The 21,588-nt window shown below is 40.4% G+C and overlaps 1 protein-coding gene across 1 annotated transcript in view; it reads right to left on the bottom strand.

Annotated features, from left to right (window-relative positions):
- LOC118020215 (cytochrome P450 2J2) overlaps positions 1-21,588 on the bottom strand; it is a 34,455-nt gene that overhangs the window by 5,134 nt on the left and 7,733 nt on the right. The window contains exons 2-8 of the mRNA XM_035020154.1: positions 18,061-18,223; positions 15,078-15,227; positions 14,518-14,678; positions 11,894-12,070; positions 9,722-9,863; positions 7,100-7,287; positions 1,178-1,316 (exon numbers count right to left, since the gene is read on the bottom strand). Coding sequence (XP_034876045.1) covers positions 1,178-1,316; positions 7,100-7,287; positions 9,722-9,863; positions 11,894-12,070; positions 14,518-14,678; positions 15,078-15,227; positions 18,061-18,223 — 1,120 coding nt within the window. The remainder of the gene's footprint in view (positions 1-1,177; positions 1,317-7,099; positions 7,288-9,721; positions 9,864-11,893; positions 12,071-14,517; positions 14,679-15,077; positions 15,228-18,060; positions 18,224-21,588) is intronic.

Here is a 21,588-nt window from a genome sequence, read left to right as displayed (position 1 = left end):
TACCCTTTCCCACCAAAAATTACAGTATTTTCCCCTCCCTTAATTGGGTCTGACCTTACGACTTGCAGGGGCCAACAGAATGCAGTGGAAGTAACAGAATGTCAGTTTGCAGCCTGAGCCTTAAGAGACATTGTGTGTTTCCATTCTCTCTCTTGCGATCTTAACACTAACAAGTAAACAAACCAGACTAGTTTGCTAGAGGGTGAGAGAGAATGTGGAAAGCTTTGTTGTTCCAGCTGGAGTCATCCTAGATCAGCTTTTCAACCAGCTGACCTCCCAAACACATAAACAAGCCCAGCTAAGACCAGCAGAGCTACCTGTAGCTGAACTATAGACTTGTAAGCCATAATAGTGCTCTACACCATGGAGTTTTTGGACTGACTGATGCCTATGGAATGAATTCTGAATCAAAGTGGAAGGGCCCTTAAGTGGGAAGATGAGTTACATTCTAGTTGTGGTAAAGAGAGCAGTAGACTAGAAGTACAAAGCCTTGAGTCTTAGGCCCTGTTCTGCCAATTCCTTGAGTGCAGGATCTCGGATAAGAAACAACTCTCTTATTCTTAGTTTCCTTATATTAAGAATGGAAATACTGATCACTTTCCTGTCTAATTATTAATAACTGGGTTGCTGCAAAGATTAAATGAGATAATGTGCTTGCAAATGAAGTCTGTAATTAAGAGAGTATGATAAAATTCTCAACAGCAAAGCACCCAGTGAGGCAAGAAAAATTATAATCCTTGAAATATATGGCTGGGACTTGGTCCTGAAATACAAAACTTGAAGCTACTGTAGACAGAAGACTGGAAGGTATTCCTACGTCTCATAGCAGCTTTCCTATTTGAAGGGACTTGTCCAATGTGAACAACGATGACATAGAATGAAGTGAAGGTAAAACAAAGAAGATCTAATCAGAATCAGCCCAGATACTCTCAGGGCGGTGTGCTTCTTGGGCTTCAGGTCATCAAATTCCAGTTCCTCCCCTTCTGAGCCTTAGTGTCATCAGCAAAATGATAGTGGATCAGAAAACTAATCTATATTTATTTTTAAGTTAATGATAAGCAGACTATCATGTATTCCACAGTGTGGGCTCTGTGTAGCATGTATAGCAGGGAGAAGACTAGGGGGAGGGCTAAGAGAGGGACTCAGGATTCTGACACTCCTATTAGTTAGAACTCACCTACTGAGAAAGGCAGAAAGGTTTCCTTTTTCTTAAACTGTCCATTCTCCAGGAAATGCTCCGGATTGAAAGTGTCAGGGGTGGCCCATTCTGCAGGGTCCCTGTGCAGTGCAGTCAGATTGGTCAGGATCATAGTCCCCTAGAGAAGGCAGCAAAGACTCAGGCAAGGCTTGACCCACACAACACACCTACTCAGAAGAATAGCAGTTCCCTGACTCCTATGCCAGGGCCTGACCACACCCCACCCCAACTCACTGTCTTCTTAGCCCAATCCCCTACCCACCCACCCATGGCCCCTGCTCTTTGTGATGGGACAGCTTAAAATGATGGGCTTGCAGGGATTTGACCAGGGAAGTGTAGCTTCCATTGACTGCAGAATGGATCTCTCCACAGGGACATGTCTACATCAAGGAGAGAATAACACAACAGCTGGCTAGTCAGCACCGTTGTACCAAAATCCACCCAGCCACTCCGCAAAGTGATAACTATGGCAGCTCTACCCAGGTAAAAGATGTCTCATGCCTCTCATTCCTCTCTTCTTCTCCCATTCTCTTCCCTCCAGTGTCTGGTATACTCCCTAGGAGGTTGAATAATAGAATCAGGTACCTCAGTGAAAGGAACCACTATCCATCCAGGTGTGTAGAAAGAAACCCAGGAGTCCCCCATGTTGTCTCCCTTTCCCTCTTTCTGCCTTCATCCAATCCTTCAGTGAGGCTGCTCAATTTTTCTTTAAATGTCTCTTGATTCTGTCGCCTCCATTCTATGTCCACCCCTGCCTCTTAGTCCAGGCTACCAGCTGCCTTGCTTATCCTCCTGCAAGAGCTGCCCAACGGTGCCCACAGCCTCTCCCCTTTCAATCTGCTCCACACTTCAAAAGCAGGGTGAGCTCTGAACATGATTTACTGATGCCACACCCATCCACCCACCCACACTTTGAATACTGAACTTTCAATAGCTTCCCACCACCTTTAGGGGAGAGACCCATCCCCTGAAACCCTGTCTAGACCACTCTCCTTCTACCTGCACTCACACTACAGAGGCCTGCTTTCAGCTTCTCAAAAATGCTATGTTCCCGCTCATTGCCAGGCCTTTTCACAAGCCGTTCACCTTGCCTGGAATGCCCTTCTTCTCTACTCTGTCACTGAGCTAATTCTCCATGACCCTCCAATCCTTAGCTCAAACAACACTTCCCTTTGGACGCCCTCTCCGACCACTCCTGCTCCTCCTCCCCATTCCAGCCGGCCTGTATCTTTATGGAAACCAGCGAGTTCTCCCAGCTGAGCATTTCTCATGGTCTGTAAGTATATACTTGCACGATTATTTTATTCAGGGTTGTTTTCCCAGATGGGGGCATTTTAGATGCTTAATGGACATTTATTAAATTAATAAAGAAATAACTGCTATTTTGAGCACTTTCTGTACTAAACACTACATGAATGATCTCATTTTATCTCCACTTGTGAAGTAGTTTACAGATAAATAAATCAGAGCTCTGAGACATTAAGTGACATGCCCAGGGTCACCCAGTGGGAGGAGATAGAGTAATGATTTGAACAAGGTCTAGTTCATGTTAGAACCATGGCTCCTTGCCTCTACAAGATATAGTCAATTAGATATCTCAGTCCCCAGGGTCTTTTTTAAAGGTAGTACTAAAAATCAGTGGTAGAATGAGTCTGGTAAGCTAAATGAATTGCTAGAAAAATGCAAACAGCACCTGTGAAATAATTTAGACCTCAGCCTTCACCCACAAGATGTCAATCAGTAAGAAAACAGTGAATGGAAACAGCTGTAGGAATAGGTATAGAATGGGTAAGCCCCTCTGGTTCTGCCTGTTGAGAGAGACCCCAGGTAAGACCCACGCAGAGGGACCTAGACAAACTGGAGTTGATCCACAGAGGCTGACCAAGGCCTTGAGAAAGAAAAGGAACTGTACATGTGCAATGTGCAGAGAGGACACTAGGGGGCAGAGGAGAGCTGTCTGCTGAGATCTTAAGACTGGTGGGCAGCTTGAGAACAAAATTTCCTTTGTGAGGAAACTGAATCAGTAATCAAAAATCTCCCAACAAACAAGAGTCAAGGGCCAAATGGTCTCCCAGCAGAATTCTACCAAACATTTAAAGAAGAATTAATACCTATCCTTCTGAAACTTTTTCAAAAAACAGAAATTTTTCGAACTCATTCTATGAAGCCAGGATTACCTTGATCCCCAAACCAGATAAAGACCACAATAAAAAGGAGAATTACGGACCAATATCCCTGATGAACATGAATGCAAAAATTCTCACCAAGATACTAGTAATAGAATCCAACAGTACATTAAAAGGATTATTCACCACGACCAAGTTGGATTTATTCCTGGGCTGCAAGGGTGGTTCAACATCTGCAAATCAATCAGTGTGATACACCACATTAATAAAAGAAAGAACAAGAACCATGTGATCCTCTCAATAGATGCAGAAAAAAACATTTGACAAAATACAGCATCCTTTCTTGATAAAAACTCTCTGCCATGTAGGGATAGAGGGAACATACCTTAATAGCATAAAAGCCATATACGAAAAACCCACAGCGAATATCATCCTCAAGGGGGAAAAACTGAGAGCTTTCCTCTAAGATCAGGAACACGACAAGGATGTCCACTCTCACTACTACTGTTCAACATAGTACTGGAAGTCCTACCCTCAGCAATCAGACAACAAAAAGAAATAAAAGGTGGGGCGCCTGGATGGTTCAGTCGTTAAGTGTCTGCTTTTGGCTCAGGTCATGATCCCAGGGTCTTGGGATCAAGCCCGCATCAGGCTCCCTGCTCTGCAGGAAGCCTGCTTCTCCCTCTCCCACTCCTCCTGCTTGTGTTCCCTCTCTCACTGTGTCTCTCTCTGTCAAATAAATAAATAAAATCTTAAAAAAATAAAATAAAAGGCATCCAAATCGGCAAAGAAGAAGTCAAACTTTCACTCTTCACAGATGACATGATACTTTATGTAGAAAACTCAAACAACTCTACCCCAAAATTGCTAGAACTGATATAGGAATTCAGCAAAGTCATAGGATATAAAATCAATGCACAGAAGCCAGTTGCCTTTCTATACACTAATAGTGAGGCAGAAGAAAGAGAAATCAAGGAATCGATCCCATTTACAATTGCACCAAAACCCCTAACTTACCTAGGAATAAACCTTACCAAAGAGGTAAAGGATCTGTACTCTGAAAACTATAGAACACTTAATGAAAGAAATCAAGGAAGACACAAAGAAATGGAAAAATATTCTATGCTCATGGATTAGAAGAACAAATATTGTTAAAATGTCTATGCTACCCAAAGCAATCTACACATTCAATGCAATCCCTATCAAAATGCCATCAGCATTTTTCACAGGGCTGGAACAAACAATCCTAAAATTTGTATGGAACCAGAAAAGACCCCGAATAGCCAAAGGAATGTTGAAAAGAAAACCAAACCTGGGGGCATCACAATGCCATACTTCAAGCTCTATTACAAAGCTGTCATCATCAAGACAGTATGGTACTGACACAAAAACAGACACATAGATCAATGGAACAGAATAGAGAACCCAGAAATGGACCCTCAACTCTGTGGTCAACTAATCTTCGACAAAGCAGGAAAGAAGGTTCAATGGAAAAAGGACAGTCTCTTCAATAAATGTGCTGGGAAAATTGGACAGCCACATGCAGAAGAATGAAACTGGACCATTTTTTTACACCATACACAAAGATAAACTCAAAATGGATGAAAGACCTAAATGTGAGACACGAATCCATCAGAATCCTAGAGGAGAACATAGGCAGCAACCTCTTTGACCTCAGAGGCAGCAAGGCAAGGGAAACAAAAGCAAAAATGAACTATGGGGACTTTATCAAGATAAAAACTTTGCGCAACAAAGAAACAGTCAACAAAACTAAAAGGCAACCTACAGAATGGGAGAAGATATTTGCAAATGTCTTATCAGATAAATAAAGATTTACCCCAAATCTATAAAGAACTTATCAAACTCAACAGCCAAAGAACAAATAATCCAATCAAGAGATGGGCAGAAGACATGAACAGACATTTCTCTAAAGAAGACATACAATTGGCCAACAGACACATGAAAAAATGCTTAACATCACTAAGCATCAGGGAAATACAGATCAAAACCACAATGAGATACCACTTCATACCAGTCAGAATGGCTAAAATGAACAACTCAGGAAACAACAGATGTTCGTGAGGATGTGGAGAAAGGGGAACCCTCTTACACTGTTGGTGGGAATGCAAGCAGGTGCAACCACTCTGGAAAACAGTATGGAAATTCCTCAAAAAGTTGAAAATAGAGCTACCTTATGACCCAGCAATTGTACTGCTTGGTATTTATACAAACGATACAAACCTAGTGATTTGAAGGGGCACATGCACCCCAATGTTTATAGCAGCAATGTCCACAATAGCCAAAATATGGAAAGAGCCCAGATGTTGACCCACAGATGAATGGATAAGATGTGGTATATATAAACAATGGAATATTACTCAGTCATCAAAAAGAATAACATCTTGCCATTTGCAACAATGTGGATGGAACTAGAGGGTATTATGCTAAGTGAAATAAGTCAGTCAGAGAAAGAAAAATATCCTATGATCTCACTCATATGTGGAATTCAAGAAGCAAAACTGATGAACATAGGGGAAGGGAAGGAAAAATAAAATAAGATGAAAATAAAGAGGGAGGCAAACCATAAGAGATGGTGAACTCTAGGAAATAAACTGAGGGCTGCTGGAGGGGTGGTGGGTGGGGGGATGGGGTAACTGGGTGATGGACATTAAGGAGGGCACTTGATGTGTAATGAGCATTGGGTGTTATATGCAACTGATGAATCACTAAATTCTACCCCTGGAACTAATAAAACAGTATATTTTAATTGAATTTAAATAAATAATTTTTTAAAAAAAGAATTTCCTTTGTGAGGACAGGAATTTAACAGAGACCAACTGAAAACAATTGCAGAGAGACTCTTTTAACGTGCAAATAAAGCAACTCCTGTGAAGAGAACATGGTGTAGTACAGAAAAGATGAGCCTGGGAAACAAAACAGATCTGCTTCTGGAACTCAACTCTTGTCACTTTGTAACTGAGCTATCTTATGCAAGCTTAATCACTCCTGAGCCTCGACTTCCAAATTTATGAAATGGAAATAACATTTAGTCTCAGGACTGATTCAGACCTTTTGAAAGAACCTATAGAGTCCATGGCACGTATTCCTTGCTTAATAAGCATTGGTTCCCTTCTCTCATTTTCAAATAATTAATATTGCACACACCTGAATTGGTTTCCCTTGTGAGATAGTCCCACTACAGGATTGTAGGTAAAAGCTGGAAAAATACTTGTGGGGAATAGCATGCTAGAAACACCAGCCTTAATGTGATATTGGCCTAGGTAGGCTCAAATGTTCCTTCATATTTTAATATTCTATAGCCCCATGATTATGAAGCAGAATTTTCCAGGTCTGACAGGTCCCTAGTGCTGTGAGAAGCCCCACCCTGGCAAAGTAAAGGGCCCTGTGGCAAAGTCTGACTGAGAACAGCTGCTTGCTGTATCCCCACAAAGATCCATAATGTACATCACATGGTAAAAAAAAAAAAAAGAACAGACTGAGACATCCCACCAGCAAAGAAAAGCCAGTCTTTGCCTAAACATATCTGACCAAGGAATCCTCCTTCCCCTCCATAATACCTATTAATGTCTAGTTGAATTAATGTTCCAAAGACCACACATAGGGAAAAAAGCTGGTATTATCTCAGGTGTAATATATCTCTCTTCCCATTTAAGTGATTCCCCAGGACAAGAGTTATGGGTCATCCTTTCAGTTCAGAGTTTCTACCATCTAAAAAGATGGGCTTGAAGATCTGAGGCTGGGAGTCCCTGGTTACCTTGGGCAGGTAGTATCCAGCAAGCATGGTATCACCTGTCACTTCCCTGGGCACATTCAGGGGGATGATGTTTCCCATTCTCTGCACCTCATGAATGACGGCATTGGTATAGGGCATGGACTCTCGAGTGGCTATACTTGGCAGCTGTGACCAGCCAATCACCCTGTCGATCTCAGCGTGGACTTTTTCTGGAAAAGAAGGTTCTATTATTCTATTATTCCACAACCTTCCTTAAGCCTGATTAAGCTGAAGAATGGAATAATCAGGATCAAAGTGGCAAAAAAAAAAAAAAGGCTAAAACTATAGCAGGCACTGTAGACTTTGGTTTCTCAGGAGGTATTTCAGAGTGAAAAGTGGGCCTGGGTTTTAGACATATCTGGTTGCAAACTCTTGCTCTGAAACATTACTCTTGCAAGTTACTTAAACTCTTTGAGCCTCAGTTTTCTCTTATTAGTGAGGATAATCTACATTCCTCTTACGTCTTGAGATTTACATGAACCGATTTAGGTGAGCACCCAACAAATCAAAGAAATTTCTAATTGTGCCCCAATATACCTCTTTTCCTCTTTTTTTTCTACAATAATAGAGATGTTAGCTGTACACCTGGTTGCCCAGCTATAGACTACATTTCCCAGATTCCCTTGTGACTAAGTATGACCATGTGACTAAGTTCTGGTCAATAGAATATCTGTAGAACGTATGTTTAATACTTAAAACATGTCCTTAAAGGAAGGGTATATGTTTCCTTCTTCTTCCCTTCCTACTCGTGGAAAGGCAGCCCTTGAGGTGAGTCATCTTTGACCTTGCAAACAAGGGCACCATTCTAGATACAAAAGAGCAACATATTGAAAGGAGCTTAGAACCCAAAGGGCTCTGCAGAGTCCAGCTTAGGTTTCTTAACTTTAGAGAGAAATAGAGAAGGAGAATTTCTTTTTTACTGGCCATTTAAAACATTTTTAAAGTTGTGGTAAAACATACATGACAAAAAATTTACCGTGTTAACCATATTTAAGCATATAGTTTAATGATGTTACATATACGTTCACATTGTGCAACCAATCTCCAGAACTTTTTATCTTGAAAAACTGAAACTGTACATCCGTTAAACCATAACTTCTCATTTTCTCCTACCCCAAGCCCTTGGAAACCAACATTCTACTTTCTGTTTCTATGAATTTGTCTACTCTAGAAATCTCATATAAATGGAATTATACAGTATATGTCTTTTTGTGACTGTATTATTTAACTTGGCATAATGTCCTCAAGGTTCATCTGTGTTAGAGCATGCGTCAGAATTTACTTCCTGTTTAAGGATGAATAATATTCCACTGTATTCCATATTTTGTTTATCCATTCTTCCATTGATGGACACTTGGGTTGCTTCCACCTTAGTTTCTGTGAATAAAGTTGCTATGAAGATGGGTATAAACATCTGTAATTTTAAGCTATTGTTATTTTAGAGACCCTATTACAGAAGCCAAATCTATATTCTAAAATGAGGTAGCTTTTCAACTTTTTAGAAAATGTAATTCATAGTTCCGAAAGCATTTTACATCATGATTCAAGACACATAAACATAGGTATACACACATATAAAACATACTTCTATTTATAATTATGGAAAGAAATGAAGTTTCATGAACAAACTTATCCTTAGTACATGGGAAGTACTCTGATCTTTTCTATTCTATTTTTATTTTAGGAAGAAATGTTGGTCTTGATCTACTAAATTGATTTTATGTCCCATTAATAAACTGTTACCCACAGTTTGAAAAACTGTATCCTAATATCCCATATCTCATATGCTCAAACTGTTCTGGGTCCTAGAGGAAAAAAAAAAAAAAGATTATAACAGTCACTGTCTTTGAATGGACAGCAGTCTTTGGGGAAGACATATGAATAATGTACAATCAGCACAGTAGTGGAGGTATGTTAGGTCATCTCTAGAGGAGGAAAATAATCCTAATAATAATAAAGTCAACTTTAGAGGAAGGAGTTTCCTACAAGCTTGGGGGAACATCTTAGAGGAGGTTGTATTTGAGCAGATTCTTCAAGCACACCTGATGACTGACCATGTAGATAAATTGGGGAACTACGCAATTGGTAGAGGGAAGAGCAGGCCTGATGGCAGAGGCATAAATAAGGACAATGCAAAGGAAAAAACATGTAATTTAGTGAGGCCACTATGCAGGGTGGGTGGAGCTGAGGCTGGACAGACAGAAGGAGGCACATCAGAGAGCATGATATGCCAGACTAAGGAGTTTGAACATTATCCTCAGGGCAATGAAAGACATTACTTAAAAGGATGGAAGGCTGTAACTAGATTTCATGTAAGAATATAAGTCTTTTCCTGGAACTCACCACCATGTCAATTGACTTCATTGTTTCCCCTCTAGACTCTGAGTGTCCTGAGGGCAGGGACTCTGTTTTATTGGTATGATGTGAACCCATCAGAATCCTAACAGAAAAACCAAAGAAGGTACCCGTTCTTAAGTCCACATCACCTCATGACTGTCCTATCTTTTCATTCTACCATGCTATCTTCTAGCCCCAATTTGGGGGAAGTATGCTCTAGGAGGCAGCATTCTGTCCTGGCCCAGGCACACTCACTGACATGCTCACCTTGGATTTCTGGGTTGAGGGCCAAGTAAAGCAGACCCCAGCGCAGTGTTGTTGAAGTTGTCTCGGTTCCAGCAAAGAAGAGGTCCAGGGTGCTATAGATGAGGTTTTCTTCATGGAAACTTGAAGTAGCATTGCCCCTATTCTAGAAAGCACAATGTTTACTGGTTTATTCAGTTGGTTCTTGGTTGCTACAATACACCGGTGCTTCATCCTGGGGCGAGACCTTGGAACAAAAGATCCCCAGGAAAAATATCTTTCCCTTTGACCATCTCAAGAGATAGAGGCTTATTACAGCGACATCACTAGCATCCTCCTGCCCCAAGTAGTGGAAGCTTTTGTTAGCTTTGGTGGATGAAAATCAAGACAATTCTTTAGTTTATGCCTAAATTTGGGAGATCTATTAGTACAGTGGAAAGAGAAACAGTTTAGTAGAAAGACAGGCCTGGACTCCAGTATTAGCTACATCGTTCACTATCTGCATGACCTAGGGCAAGTCACTTAATCTCTCTGCACCTCAGTTTCCTGTTTCAGAAAATAGAAATGAAATACACATGCCCTTTAAGATGGCATTATGAGTTACATGAGATGTAAAGAGCACGTTACAAATACTCAACACATGCTTGTATTGATACCAGGAAGAATAAACTGAATTCCTCTTATGTAAACCAATTCTCATATCTCCCCGTTAATCTCTTCCTTTCTAGGTGAAACCACTCTGATTCCATCAACCATTCCTCACAGCACTGCATCATCTTTATCACCTTCCCCTGGAAGCTTCAGTTTGTCAACAATCCTCTCAATGTGTGGCCCCATACCTGCACAACATTTAGCTAGTGAAGTCTCCTCCTCTGTGGAGAGATCAATGCTTCTACTAATGTTATCCAATACAGTGAAATAAAAGAAGGGATGGATAGAAATCCACCATTCTGTCAATTCCAAGAGGAGGCTCAACTAATCTGATAAAAGATTATGACACTGACACTGATGCATGGATGTATATTGACCACAGGGGTACTATGCTAAAAGCTATACAACCAATTTGGCCTTTCCCTGCACCTTTCCCATAATGTTGGAAAGTGGATGGTAGGAAGATCAGGGAGGAAAGCAAAAGTTCCACTCGGGCCCTAAGCCTGAACTCTGGCATCCAAATCAGCCTTTTCTTGTGTTCTGTGCTGGGGGTTGAGGGAAGGGGCAGGCAACTGGGCACAGGTCCAACTAAAAATGAAAGAGTCCTTTGAAGCTCATTTGTTAGTTTTCCTTTTGTATATAGCTCCTTCAGATACGGGTAAAGGGCAGAGAACAGAAGATGAACAGGCAGTATTTGGGCATCCTCAAGGCCTCAAGCCAAATACCTTTCAACCCCTGTCTTTTTTTTTTTTTAACTTATTTTTTATTTAAATTCAATTAGTCAACATCTAGTGTATCATTAGTTTCAGATGTAGAGTTCAGTTATTTATCCATCGCATATAACACCCAGTGCCCATCAACACCTATCTTTATTTCTACTTACCTTGTCAATCCTGAGTTAATGCTGCTCCTATACTCTATGAAATGCTGCCTCTATTTTGACTCCCCTGTGATAAACGAAATAATGACCCACCAAGATGTCCATATCTTAATCTCTGAAATCTGTGGATGTTACCTTATATGGCAAAAGGGACTTTGTAGATATGATTAAGTTAAGAATCTTGATGTGGGAAGATTATTCTGGATAATTCAAAGTCATTACAAGAGTCTTTATAAGATGGAGGCAAGGGGGTCATAAAGAGAAGATGGAAAGATGAAAGCAGAGAAAATGCTACATACTGGCTTTGAAGATGGAAAAAGGGGCCATAAGCCAAGGCAGCCTCTAGAAGGAAAAATCAAGGAAACAGATTCTTTCTTAGAGTCTCCAGAAGGAACCAGCCCTGCCAACACCCTGATTTTAGCCCAGTGAAACTGATTTCGGATTTCTGACCTCCAGGACTGTAAGAGAATAAGTCTGTGTTGTTTGGAATCCCCAGGTTTGTGGTAATTTGTTATGGCAGCAATGGGACACTAATATACCCCCATTTGCTCTTTAAGAACAAAGGAACAGGGGCGCCTGGGTGGCTCAGTCGTTAAGCGTCTGCCTTCGGCTCAGGTCATGATTAAAAAAAAAAAAGAACAAAGAAACAACTTTGGTTCCCTTACCTTTTCCATTTCCTTGAGGTAAGCGTCAATAAAATCTCTTGGTTCAGCAGGATTCCAGTCTCTCCTGTGGTTTTCAGTCATATGAGCAATGAACAATTTCAGTTTCTCCCAGTTGCTAAAGAGTGTTTGATGAGGTCCAGGAAGAAATTTCATAATCCGTGGACAGATGTTGTAGAGCTAATTGAGGAAAAACAAAACACTCATAGAGACAACTGGATGCCCGTTTTTCAAGACAAAATAATCGATATTCTCTTTCTATCTTTCATTTACTTGCTCTTAAACCTTGGGTAGCCTTGCCTCTTCTCTCTCACCCTCTTCTCTCCTGCTAGCAAAGCATTTCAGCACTCCATCCAAAGTGTATCCAGTTTCACACCGCATCTCACCCCCCCAGCCATGTTGTCCCCTAGTACAAACCAGCAGCATTTCTTACCTGGATGCTGTGATAGCCTCCATCAGCTTCACTGATTCCATTCTTAACCCACTCACAGTCTGTTTTCCACAGAGCTGCCAGGGGCATCATTTAATAGTTTAATCAGATCATTTCACTCCTTGGCTCTCAATCCTTCAATGACTTTCTATGACTCTCAGACAAAGCTCTGCATCATTCTTCTGACATACAAGCTCTGCATGCACCAGCCCCCTGCCCCACACCTGTCGCCTCCTTTGCTATTACTCCCCGCCATCGTACTCTCTCTTACTCTTACTCTAGTGCAGCACCACAGTTCTACCTAGAACGCTCTTCCTCTGAAATCTGCATAACTTCAACCCCTCATTTCATTAAAGTGCTGCTCAAATGTCACCGCCTTGGGGGGGTCTTAACCTGATGATCCTATAAGGACCCCTGCCACCCTCTCTCCATTCCCTTATCCTGTTTCATTTTCCTTCATGGTAATTACCACTAATATATGTGTGTGTGTAAGATATATATACATGTCTTATGTATATGTATTTGCCCCGCTATGATGCAATCTTCATGTAGGTAAGATATATTTTACTGAAATAAAGTATTTTTAAAAATATTTTCTCTAATAATATCTGGTAGAAAGAAGCAGGACATAATGGAAAGTCACCTAGACTTAAAATGAGATAGATACAGGTCTATTAGCTCTGCTGTTTTCTAGCTATAATAGTTTGGTGATGATGATGATGATGATGATACAATCTGTTGCTCCTTAGTTTAACTAGCTGCCAATGGGGCTCTGGGATTATTCTGGTGACTGAATGACATGAGGTCCATACAGCACCTAGCACAGAGCCAGTGGGCCACTATCTGGATTAGCTTACACGCTCCTATATCTGCTTGTCCACACCATGATGCTTCATTTCATCTTTAAAGGGGTTTTTGGTAAAAATTAACTGAGATAAAGAATGTATATTTGTCCATCGAGATGCTTGGGACTCCAAGAAATGCTTAATAACCTTACCTTACTGCCCCTTCTTACCTTCTCAGGAATTACTTTTCCCTGGGGAAAATCAGCTGGGTACCCACTGAACTCTTATGACTTCCTGTCTTAATAGGGCTGAAGAACATGGAATTATTGAATTGGTAATTACTGTTATTAGAGATGAGAACAAGGAATTCAAAAGTACCTCTGACAATGATAATAATAATGATAGCTCACATTCATTACACCCTTTGAATGTGCCAGGACTCATGCTAACTGCTTTATTGGTTTTGATGCGATGGGTCCATAAAGCTCCAGGCAAAGATGCTTGTCAGGAATAAATAAAAATAAATCCACTTCTAGATACTAGAGAGGTGGCGTTAAAAGGGCCACTTTTCCCATAGAAGTGTCTTCCAAATCCAGGAAAGTGGTTGAGAGACCAAGAAGATGAGCAGAGTTTCTGACAGACTCACAGGCCCAGCGGGACAAAATGGAGAGCAGCGTCCACCAAAGGAAGGGGTGAAGTTTGAACCCCAAAGGTCTATACCCTATGGAATGGGAAGATTGATAATGTCAAGTGTGGATGGGCATGTAAGTAGTGTAACTGCTTGCGAAACCTTTAGGCATCTTTTATGTCCAGGTATAAATTCAAGAGAAATGAGTGGGCATGTCCACAGATGAACAACTGTCCAAGAATGTTCATGGCAGCTAATCATAACATCCCAAACTGGAAACAACCCAAACGTTCATCAATTGAGAATAGAGCAACAAACAGTGCCATATTCATACAATGAAATACTATTCAGAATTTAGAAAAGAAAAGAGCAACTGACACAGATAAATCTGCAAACAATCTGCTGAGGGAGAAGCCAATCACAGAAGAGTACTTCTGGGGCAGCAGAGTGGCTTGATTAGGGAAGGACATAGAGGGGCAGGACTCAAAGGCAATGGCAATATCGTGTTTTTAAATAACACAACATGGATGTATAGGTGTATGGCATGTAAAGTTTTACACTTCACATGCATGTTAGAAATGTTCTTTGTATGCAGTAAATATCCAATAATATTATCAAAAAACACTAAAGTCAACAGATGGATTTTAAATAAGTTTGAGTTGAAGTCAATTGTAAAAGGTGATACTTCAGCTTAAACAAAAAGGTGGTATTTTAGTAAGAACTCATCTGTGTCTGACATCAGCTCCAATATTCTTACCCAAGATGTAGAAAGAAAACCCTTTACCTGGCATCTCATTGATGCCTCCAGACACGTGACGTCATCCAGCAACCTCAGCAATTCCTGAAACTGTTCATCCTCGTACTCAAAGCGCTTCCCAAAGGTGATAGAGCAAATAATATTGGAAACTGCACTGTTCATCTTGAAGTGAGGGTTGAAAGGCTGTCCTGGAGGTGAAACAAGAGATGGAACCTTTAGATTAGTTTGTTTCTATTTTCTACTAAGAGTCTGCTCTCCATGACATTTACCATACTGAGTATATACTGCCTGTGAAGCTCTGGCCACAGCCCCCTACACAGGGTCTAACATGTAGCAAGTACTCGGTCAATACCTGGGAAGTCAAATTGATGACCAGGGTTTAAAATCAGTAATGTGTTTAATACCAGTCCTCTTGTGCTTAATCCTAGAGCTCCATGAAGGTGGGGTCATGGTTAGTTGTTCACTGTAATATTCTTAGTGGCTGGCATGGTGCTGGGCACAGGATAGGTCCTTAGGCACTTAATAAGTATCTGTTCAGTGAATGAATGAGTCACAATCTCCTGTACCTGTCCTAGGAAACAACTCACCATTCTCTTCTTCTATTGCCTGGATGAGGTGATGGGCTTCCTCCTGAATGCGTTCCTCTAAGCTCTTCCTTCCTAGACCAAAGTTCCTTAGGGTCGCCAGGGTGAACCTTCTTTGCTCCTTCCATGTTTGGCCACTGGACATGATCAATCCTGGAAAAAAAAAAGCCAACGTTATGATATTCTTATTCTATTATGTAAATATCTGGCAAATGGTATGGAAATGTGTATTGGTGGGAAGAAGAAGGGCATTAAGTCACTTGAAAACTATTCAGGGAAATAATCCCAAGGTAGTGGATATAGTGGCCAGCATTATTGCTTGTAGTGCAGGGACTTGAGTGTTTTTACTGCATTATGTAAGTTAGCACTTACAGAAACTCTATGAGATAGGTATAATCCTTACTCCCCTCTCCCATTTTGCTGACGAGAAAACTGAGGCACAAAAGAAACTTTTCAGGGTCACAGTGAGCAGCTGAAGAGGCATTCAAATTCAGGTTTGCTGGATTCCAAAGCCCCTGCTTTGATTACTAGTCACATAAGTATACTGAAATACTTGTTTTATGCTACACACTAAGAATGCACTCATGGATAAGATAAAATACAACTCAAAAGGAGGCAAAGCTTTCTAGGAGAGTCTTATCTAAACTGGACCTTGAAAGATGAAGGAATGACTCAAGAAAGCAAGGAAGAGTGACTATTTCATGCAGAAAGAATAGCACATGGAAAGGCAAAGAAAAAAAAAACCAACTTGTTATGTTCAACAATTCATCATTTGTTTTACAACACAGATAAGGCCACCCTCCTTTCTTTTCTTCATCTCCAGAGTACTCTCTAACTCCTTTTAGTGCCTGGCTTTGGCCTCCACCATCTCCACGAGATGGCCATCTTTGTCAAATCCAGGGAAACTTTTCAACCTTATCTTTCTTGATCTTTTAGCAGCACGAGGCACTTCTCTCCTGAAGCCCTCCCTTCCAGAGGTGCTCAGGACAGCACACCCTCCAGATTTTCCTCCTTCTCATATCTTTTGCTGGCTCATCTTCTTCTATCAAATTTTAAAATGATGGAGTTCTTCAAGATAAGGTATAAAGCCTCTTCTCTTCTTCCCTGAAACCCCATTCCTGGGAAATCTCAACTCCAAAAGTTTTGGAGATCTATTGATACTGACATCTATTGATAGTGACAATTTATTTCTGTCCCTGAGCTCCAGACACATACACACAACTGTTTGCCTGACTTTGCCCACTTAAAAGCCTTTCAAACTCAGCATATCCATGATTGGATTCATGATGTTCTCCGTACAACTCCACACCCAAGCCAAACTACATACCTGTCCTCCTCCAAATATTCCTCCTTTCCATCATCTACCCACTTGGGTGTCTACCTCAATACCTCATTCTGCTTTCCTTCTCCCTCTATTTGGGTCATCATATCTTATTGGATTTACCCCCCTGGATACCTTAAATTCATGTACCTTCACTGCTACTAACCTGGTCTAGTCTACTCTATTGTCATTTCTTGCCATCTCCCTAGTCTAAGCTACAACCTTCTCTAACCTAAAATGCTACCATAGTCTCTTGTTCCCTGTATAGTCTTCTGCACTGCAACCTACATAAGTTTTTAAAATGTACAATGTAAATATGGTGATTCCTTTCTCTACTTAAAATCATTTAAGAGTTTCCATTGTTATTAACATAAAACCCAACACACCCTTAACAAGAACTTGCATGAACAATTCTTGGCCAAGCTCAGCAGCTTTATCTTCCTTTAATTATCTCCATTTAATCCCTGTACTTGCCACACTGGCCACCTTTTACTTCCTCAAGTTCGTTGTCCTTCTTCCCACCTCAGGGACTTTTCCTATTCTATTCCATCTGCCCGATTGCCTCTTCACTTTGTTAAATTGATTGTCATTTATTTACATTAGCTTTCTTTGAATCCCAGGATTAGATTAGATTCCCCCTAATAAATGCATCCTGCACATATCTTCATAAGACTAATGCTTTAAGTTATTAGAGCTAATTGATACTGTTTTTCTGACTATAAGTTACCTAAGGACATGGATTTTATCTGCACTACTCACGGTTGGTTGGTTGCCTAGCACTGGGCTTCACATAGTAAATGGAGTAAGTGGATGTAGAGTTGGAAGGTAAACTATTTCAAAAAGGTATGGGGAAGCACCTGAAAAAACGGTACTTGGGTAGAGTACTAGATTTGAGTTATCCATTTAGATTTTTAAATGTTTTAAATGTTTTAAATTTTTACATTTATTTATTTATTTATTTGTAAAATAATTACTAAAACTAATTTAAGAAATAACAGAAAAAACTTGAATATATCTATATAACCAATAAAGAAACTGAAAAAACATTTTTTAAAATTTTTGGGTGGTGTTTACAGAGATTTTATTTATTTATTTATTATTTATTTATTTATTTTTATTATTATGTTCAGTTAGCCAACATAGAGTAGTGTTTGCATTTATTTAATGATAATTTTAAGTATTCTTGCCAAACTGTTCTAACACAGAATGGAAGGCTTGAGATACTCTGTGGGAACAGCCCTACCAAGAAAGCATAAGGAACTTGAGGCAAGAAGAGGGACTTATGTAAGCAGCAGAAGGAAGCAGATCTACAACGATTTGCCTAAGGGAAGAGATTGGAGCATGAAGCAGAAAGAGGGAGCAAGAATGCATTGCCTCTTCCTCTGCTATCACTGAGTAATGCAGTTACTTGTTTATCAGTGTGTCCAGAGTGAGTTCATGCAGGAGACACAGCTTCTTCCAAATCCCTGACAGGATCTGCCATGTTCTCTAAGGGGGTGCCTTCAATAGGGAAATGTGGGCATCCAGCATCCAGCTTTCTTTAATTTCAAGAATTTTATAATGGGCCTGCTCCCTGAGAGTGTTGGAGAATTATAGTCACAGAGGCACCTTTAACAGACCATAAAATATCAAACATGTCCATCTTACATTGGTTAAGAAACTTACCATTGTTCCTGAAGATACGTTCTCGGATAGGAGTCATAGGGCGGTTCACAAAGACTTGGTTCTGGTCGATAAGGACTTCTTTGATCAAGGGCAATCCAGTTATAACAACTACAGGCAAGTCACCTAGCTGCATGCTCAAAATGTTTCCATATTTCTTCACAAGCTGAAAAATAGTTAAATAGGCACAGTTGAATATGCACATGTCTGTGTGTCTGGGAATGGAGGGTATATGTGTAGCTGGGGAAGATCTTGTACTGAGGAGAGTCTGTGTGCACCTTGGCATGATGGGAGCTTTTCTCCTGTTTCCTTTTCCCCTTCTCTCAACTAGACTCGGATTGAATTCACTACAGGATGTGGATGTTCCTTATAAATATTCATTCATATATTCAACCTACACAAATTGAGTGAGCATCTACCACGTTCCCAAGAACGAGGTATGAAGATGTAACTATAATAAAACAAACAAGGTCTCCAACCCTGAAGCATCTTAGAGTCTAGTGAGGGGAGAGAATTCAGAATATGTGACTAGCCAAAGAAGGCTGATATACTTAGTGTAAGTCTGGGGTTGCAAGCATGGACTTTTTAGCAAATCATGACTGTTGAAGTAGAAGAGAATGTCCCCTTCCTCAACACGTGCTAGCTGACTGAAAATTCTTGTCATAGTTGGGGCCAGTTATGCAGAAAAGCACTCTAGTTCTGGAGCTATGTGGGCACTTTAGCTCTATGGTTCACTAGCTGTAGGCTCTTGGGAAAGTTGCTTCACTTTTTTTTTGAGCCCCAACTACAGAAAGGAAAGAATTATTCCTCCCTCAAAGGGTTTGGTGAGGAAGAATAAAAGCAACAGTGTGAAAGGCACTTGGTTTTCTGGTACCTGGCACACAACTGCTTGAGTCCCTGAGGAATGACTGGGCTCATAGCAACAGAGAGGATGAGAGCACATAGATGATGTACTGGAGGAAGGCACATGGACACTGGGTGCCATGTGAAGCACATTTCACTCTTTATTTCATTTAATCTCACAACCACCCTGTGGTATTAATGATTTTCCTTGTCTTTCAGAAAAGGAAAATGAGTCATAGCCCAAGTAATGTCACCAAGGTGACAAAGTTATTGAGTGGTGGAGGGAATTTGTCAGGCATTGTGTGTGATTTGTGGACAAAGACATGAACCTGAGAAGGCACCAGGCCCTTAGAGTTTAGTGGGAGGGAAAGAAAGGGAGGGAGGGAGGGAGTGGGAGGGAGAGAATGGAAAATTGTGTAGTGTGTCACAAGTATGCACAAATATGTAGGTATGTGCAAGTGGGTTGGATGAGTGAATGGCTACTAATCAAGGTATTTCCTGACTTGTTCATTCAAGAGATGACTCTGAGTAGATCCTACCCTTGCCTCTCATCTACCCAGGCTGTGGCTAGTTGCAAGCAGTGGTACCAAGCAGAAGCGTTCCATTTCCTCCGCATGTCTGTGGTCCCTCCTTCCCAATCCCTACGCACTCATGCTCCCCTTTGCTATTCTCAGGGCCTTGGACCCTCATCAGAGCAAATGCAATGGATTACACCAGTCTCATTCCACCACCCTGCTCCCACATTAAAAACCAAGCCTGAACTCAATGCTTCCCTTGTCCTTTTATCCCAGAGTCTTCCATCAATCTTTGTTCATCTCTAGCACAGTATGTCCTATCTTGCTGGAAAGGGTGGAGCCAAGATTTGCTTAGAAATGGCAGGAATGGGTCCATGAAAATCAAGCAAAAGCTTTTTGTTTGTTTGTTTCATCTTGCTGACTGCCTGAATGAATTTCTTAGGGCTTTATAAAAAGGATTTCTTGACTACTTTTGAATATTCAGGAAGGATTTTTTTGGAATGGTTAAAAATCTCAGGTTAAGCTAAATGACTCCTAACTGATGATGTGCATATACAACCTAGAATCTCAGAATATATGACAATGTGCATATACAACCTAGAATCTTGTACTTGGCAGGGACATAGCACTCCACTAGTATTTACTGAAATGAACTCTTTCAGAATTTCAGCTCTACCAGCTCTCTGCCCATGTATATTTCTAGTCCAAAAGAACTGGACCAGAAACTTTCACAGCATAGTCAATTGTAAACATAGATAGATCAAATGACCTCCCAGAGCCCTCTTAATGACTATGGTGGGGTCTAACAGTTCTCACATGCACTGTGCCCATCATCTTGCCCAACACTTTACAGGATGTAAATGTGTGACACACCAGGCATCTGAAGATGTCATAAAATAGAGCATACTGTCCAACGTACAACAATAACCCAAGTCACTACAAAAATGAGAGAGCAAGAGAACAAAAGAGGTTAAAAATACGATGATTCAGGAGGCTAAAATAGGCTTAATATCAGAAAAGAAAATAGAAAAATAAAGAGAAAAGAATTCACACGAACTCTAAAAGGTGAACAAAAGTAATAGGAGACAGAAATTTAAGACAAATGGTCAAAATTCCAAAAGTGGGATTAAGTACTTACATAATAAGGTGGAACAAAATTAATGTTGAGAAAAAAGAAAAATTAGAAGGGTTAGTGAGATAAGAGCTTGAACCATGATACCCAAGAGACAGACAACTGGGAGAGATTCCACTTCTAAATTCTTAAACTCAAAAACCCACAGAACAAAGACACAAAGAGAGGAAAAGGAAAAGAGGAAAAGTGTAGCAATTCTCATTTCCCGGGCAGCAGGGGAGAAGGTCTGCTCCTCTGAACTCTGACCAGCCCTGAGCAGTGTGCGTGTGTGTGTGTGTGCGTGCGTGCGTATGTGCACATATCATTCTAATAGACAAAAAAATGCATGCTGTTTCTATATGTTACTAGGGTTTAACATCTTTTCCCTAATATATATGTATAATATATATTATATTTTAAAAATTGTCTGTTTATGTCTTCTAACTATTTTTTAATTGGGAAGTTCAACTTTTTACTCACTGATAGGTAGAAGCTCTAATAAAAAGTTATGAATGGGAATATTTTTATTTTATTACACAGGAGTCTGGAGAGATATATACCAAATCCTATAAAGGAATTGCTCAGCATGTTTGGGGGGCTGGGTTGGCACAAGGAGGGGCAAGATTTTCTCCCTCTCACTCACTAGTTGTATTCTTAAATGTTTTCTTAATGTGTTTGTATTGCTTTTATTTCTTTTATTCCTTTTTTTTCTTTTTTAAAGATTTTATTTATTTGTCAGAGAGAGAGCAGAACCAGGGGGAGCGGCAAGCAGAGGGAGAAGCAGGTTCCCTGCTGAGCAAGGAGCCTGATGTGGGGCTTGATCCCAGGATCATGACCTGAGTCAAAGGCAGACGCTTAACTGGCTGAGCCACCCAGGTGCCCCTGTATTGCTTTTATAGTTCAAAAGTATTTCTATCTGAGAAAGAAAGAAAGAAAAGAAAGAAAAGAAAGAAAGAAAGAAAGAAAGAAAGAAAGAAAGAAAGAAAGGAAAGAAAGAGAGAAAGAAAGAAAGAAAGAAAGAAAGAAAGAAAGAAAGAAAGAAAGAAAGAAAGAAAGAAAGAA

This window comes from Mirounga leonina, unplaced genomic scaffold (assembly GCF_011800145.1).
Source record: "Mirounga leonina isolate KUSES-001 unplaced genomic scaffold, KU_Mleo_1.0 Mir_173, whole genome shotgun sequence".
Lineage (NCBI taxonomy): Eukaryota > Metazoa > Chordata > Mammalia > Carnivora > Phocidae > Mirounga > Mirounga leonina.
Note: the sequence above shows the minus strand (reverse complement) of the source record. Positions and strands in the feature narration are given on the sequence as shown.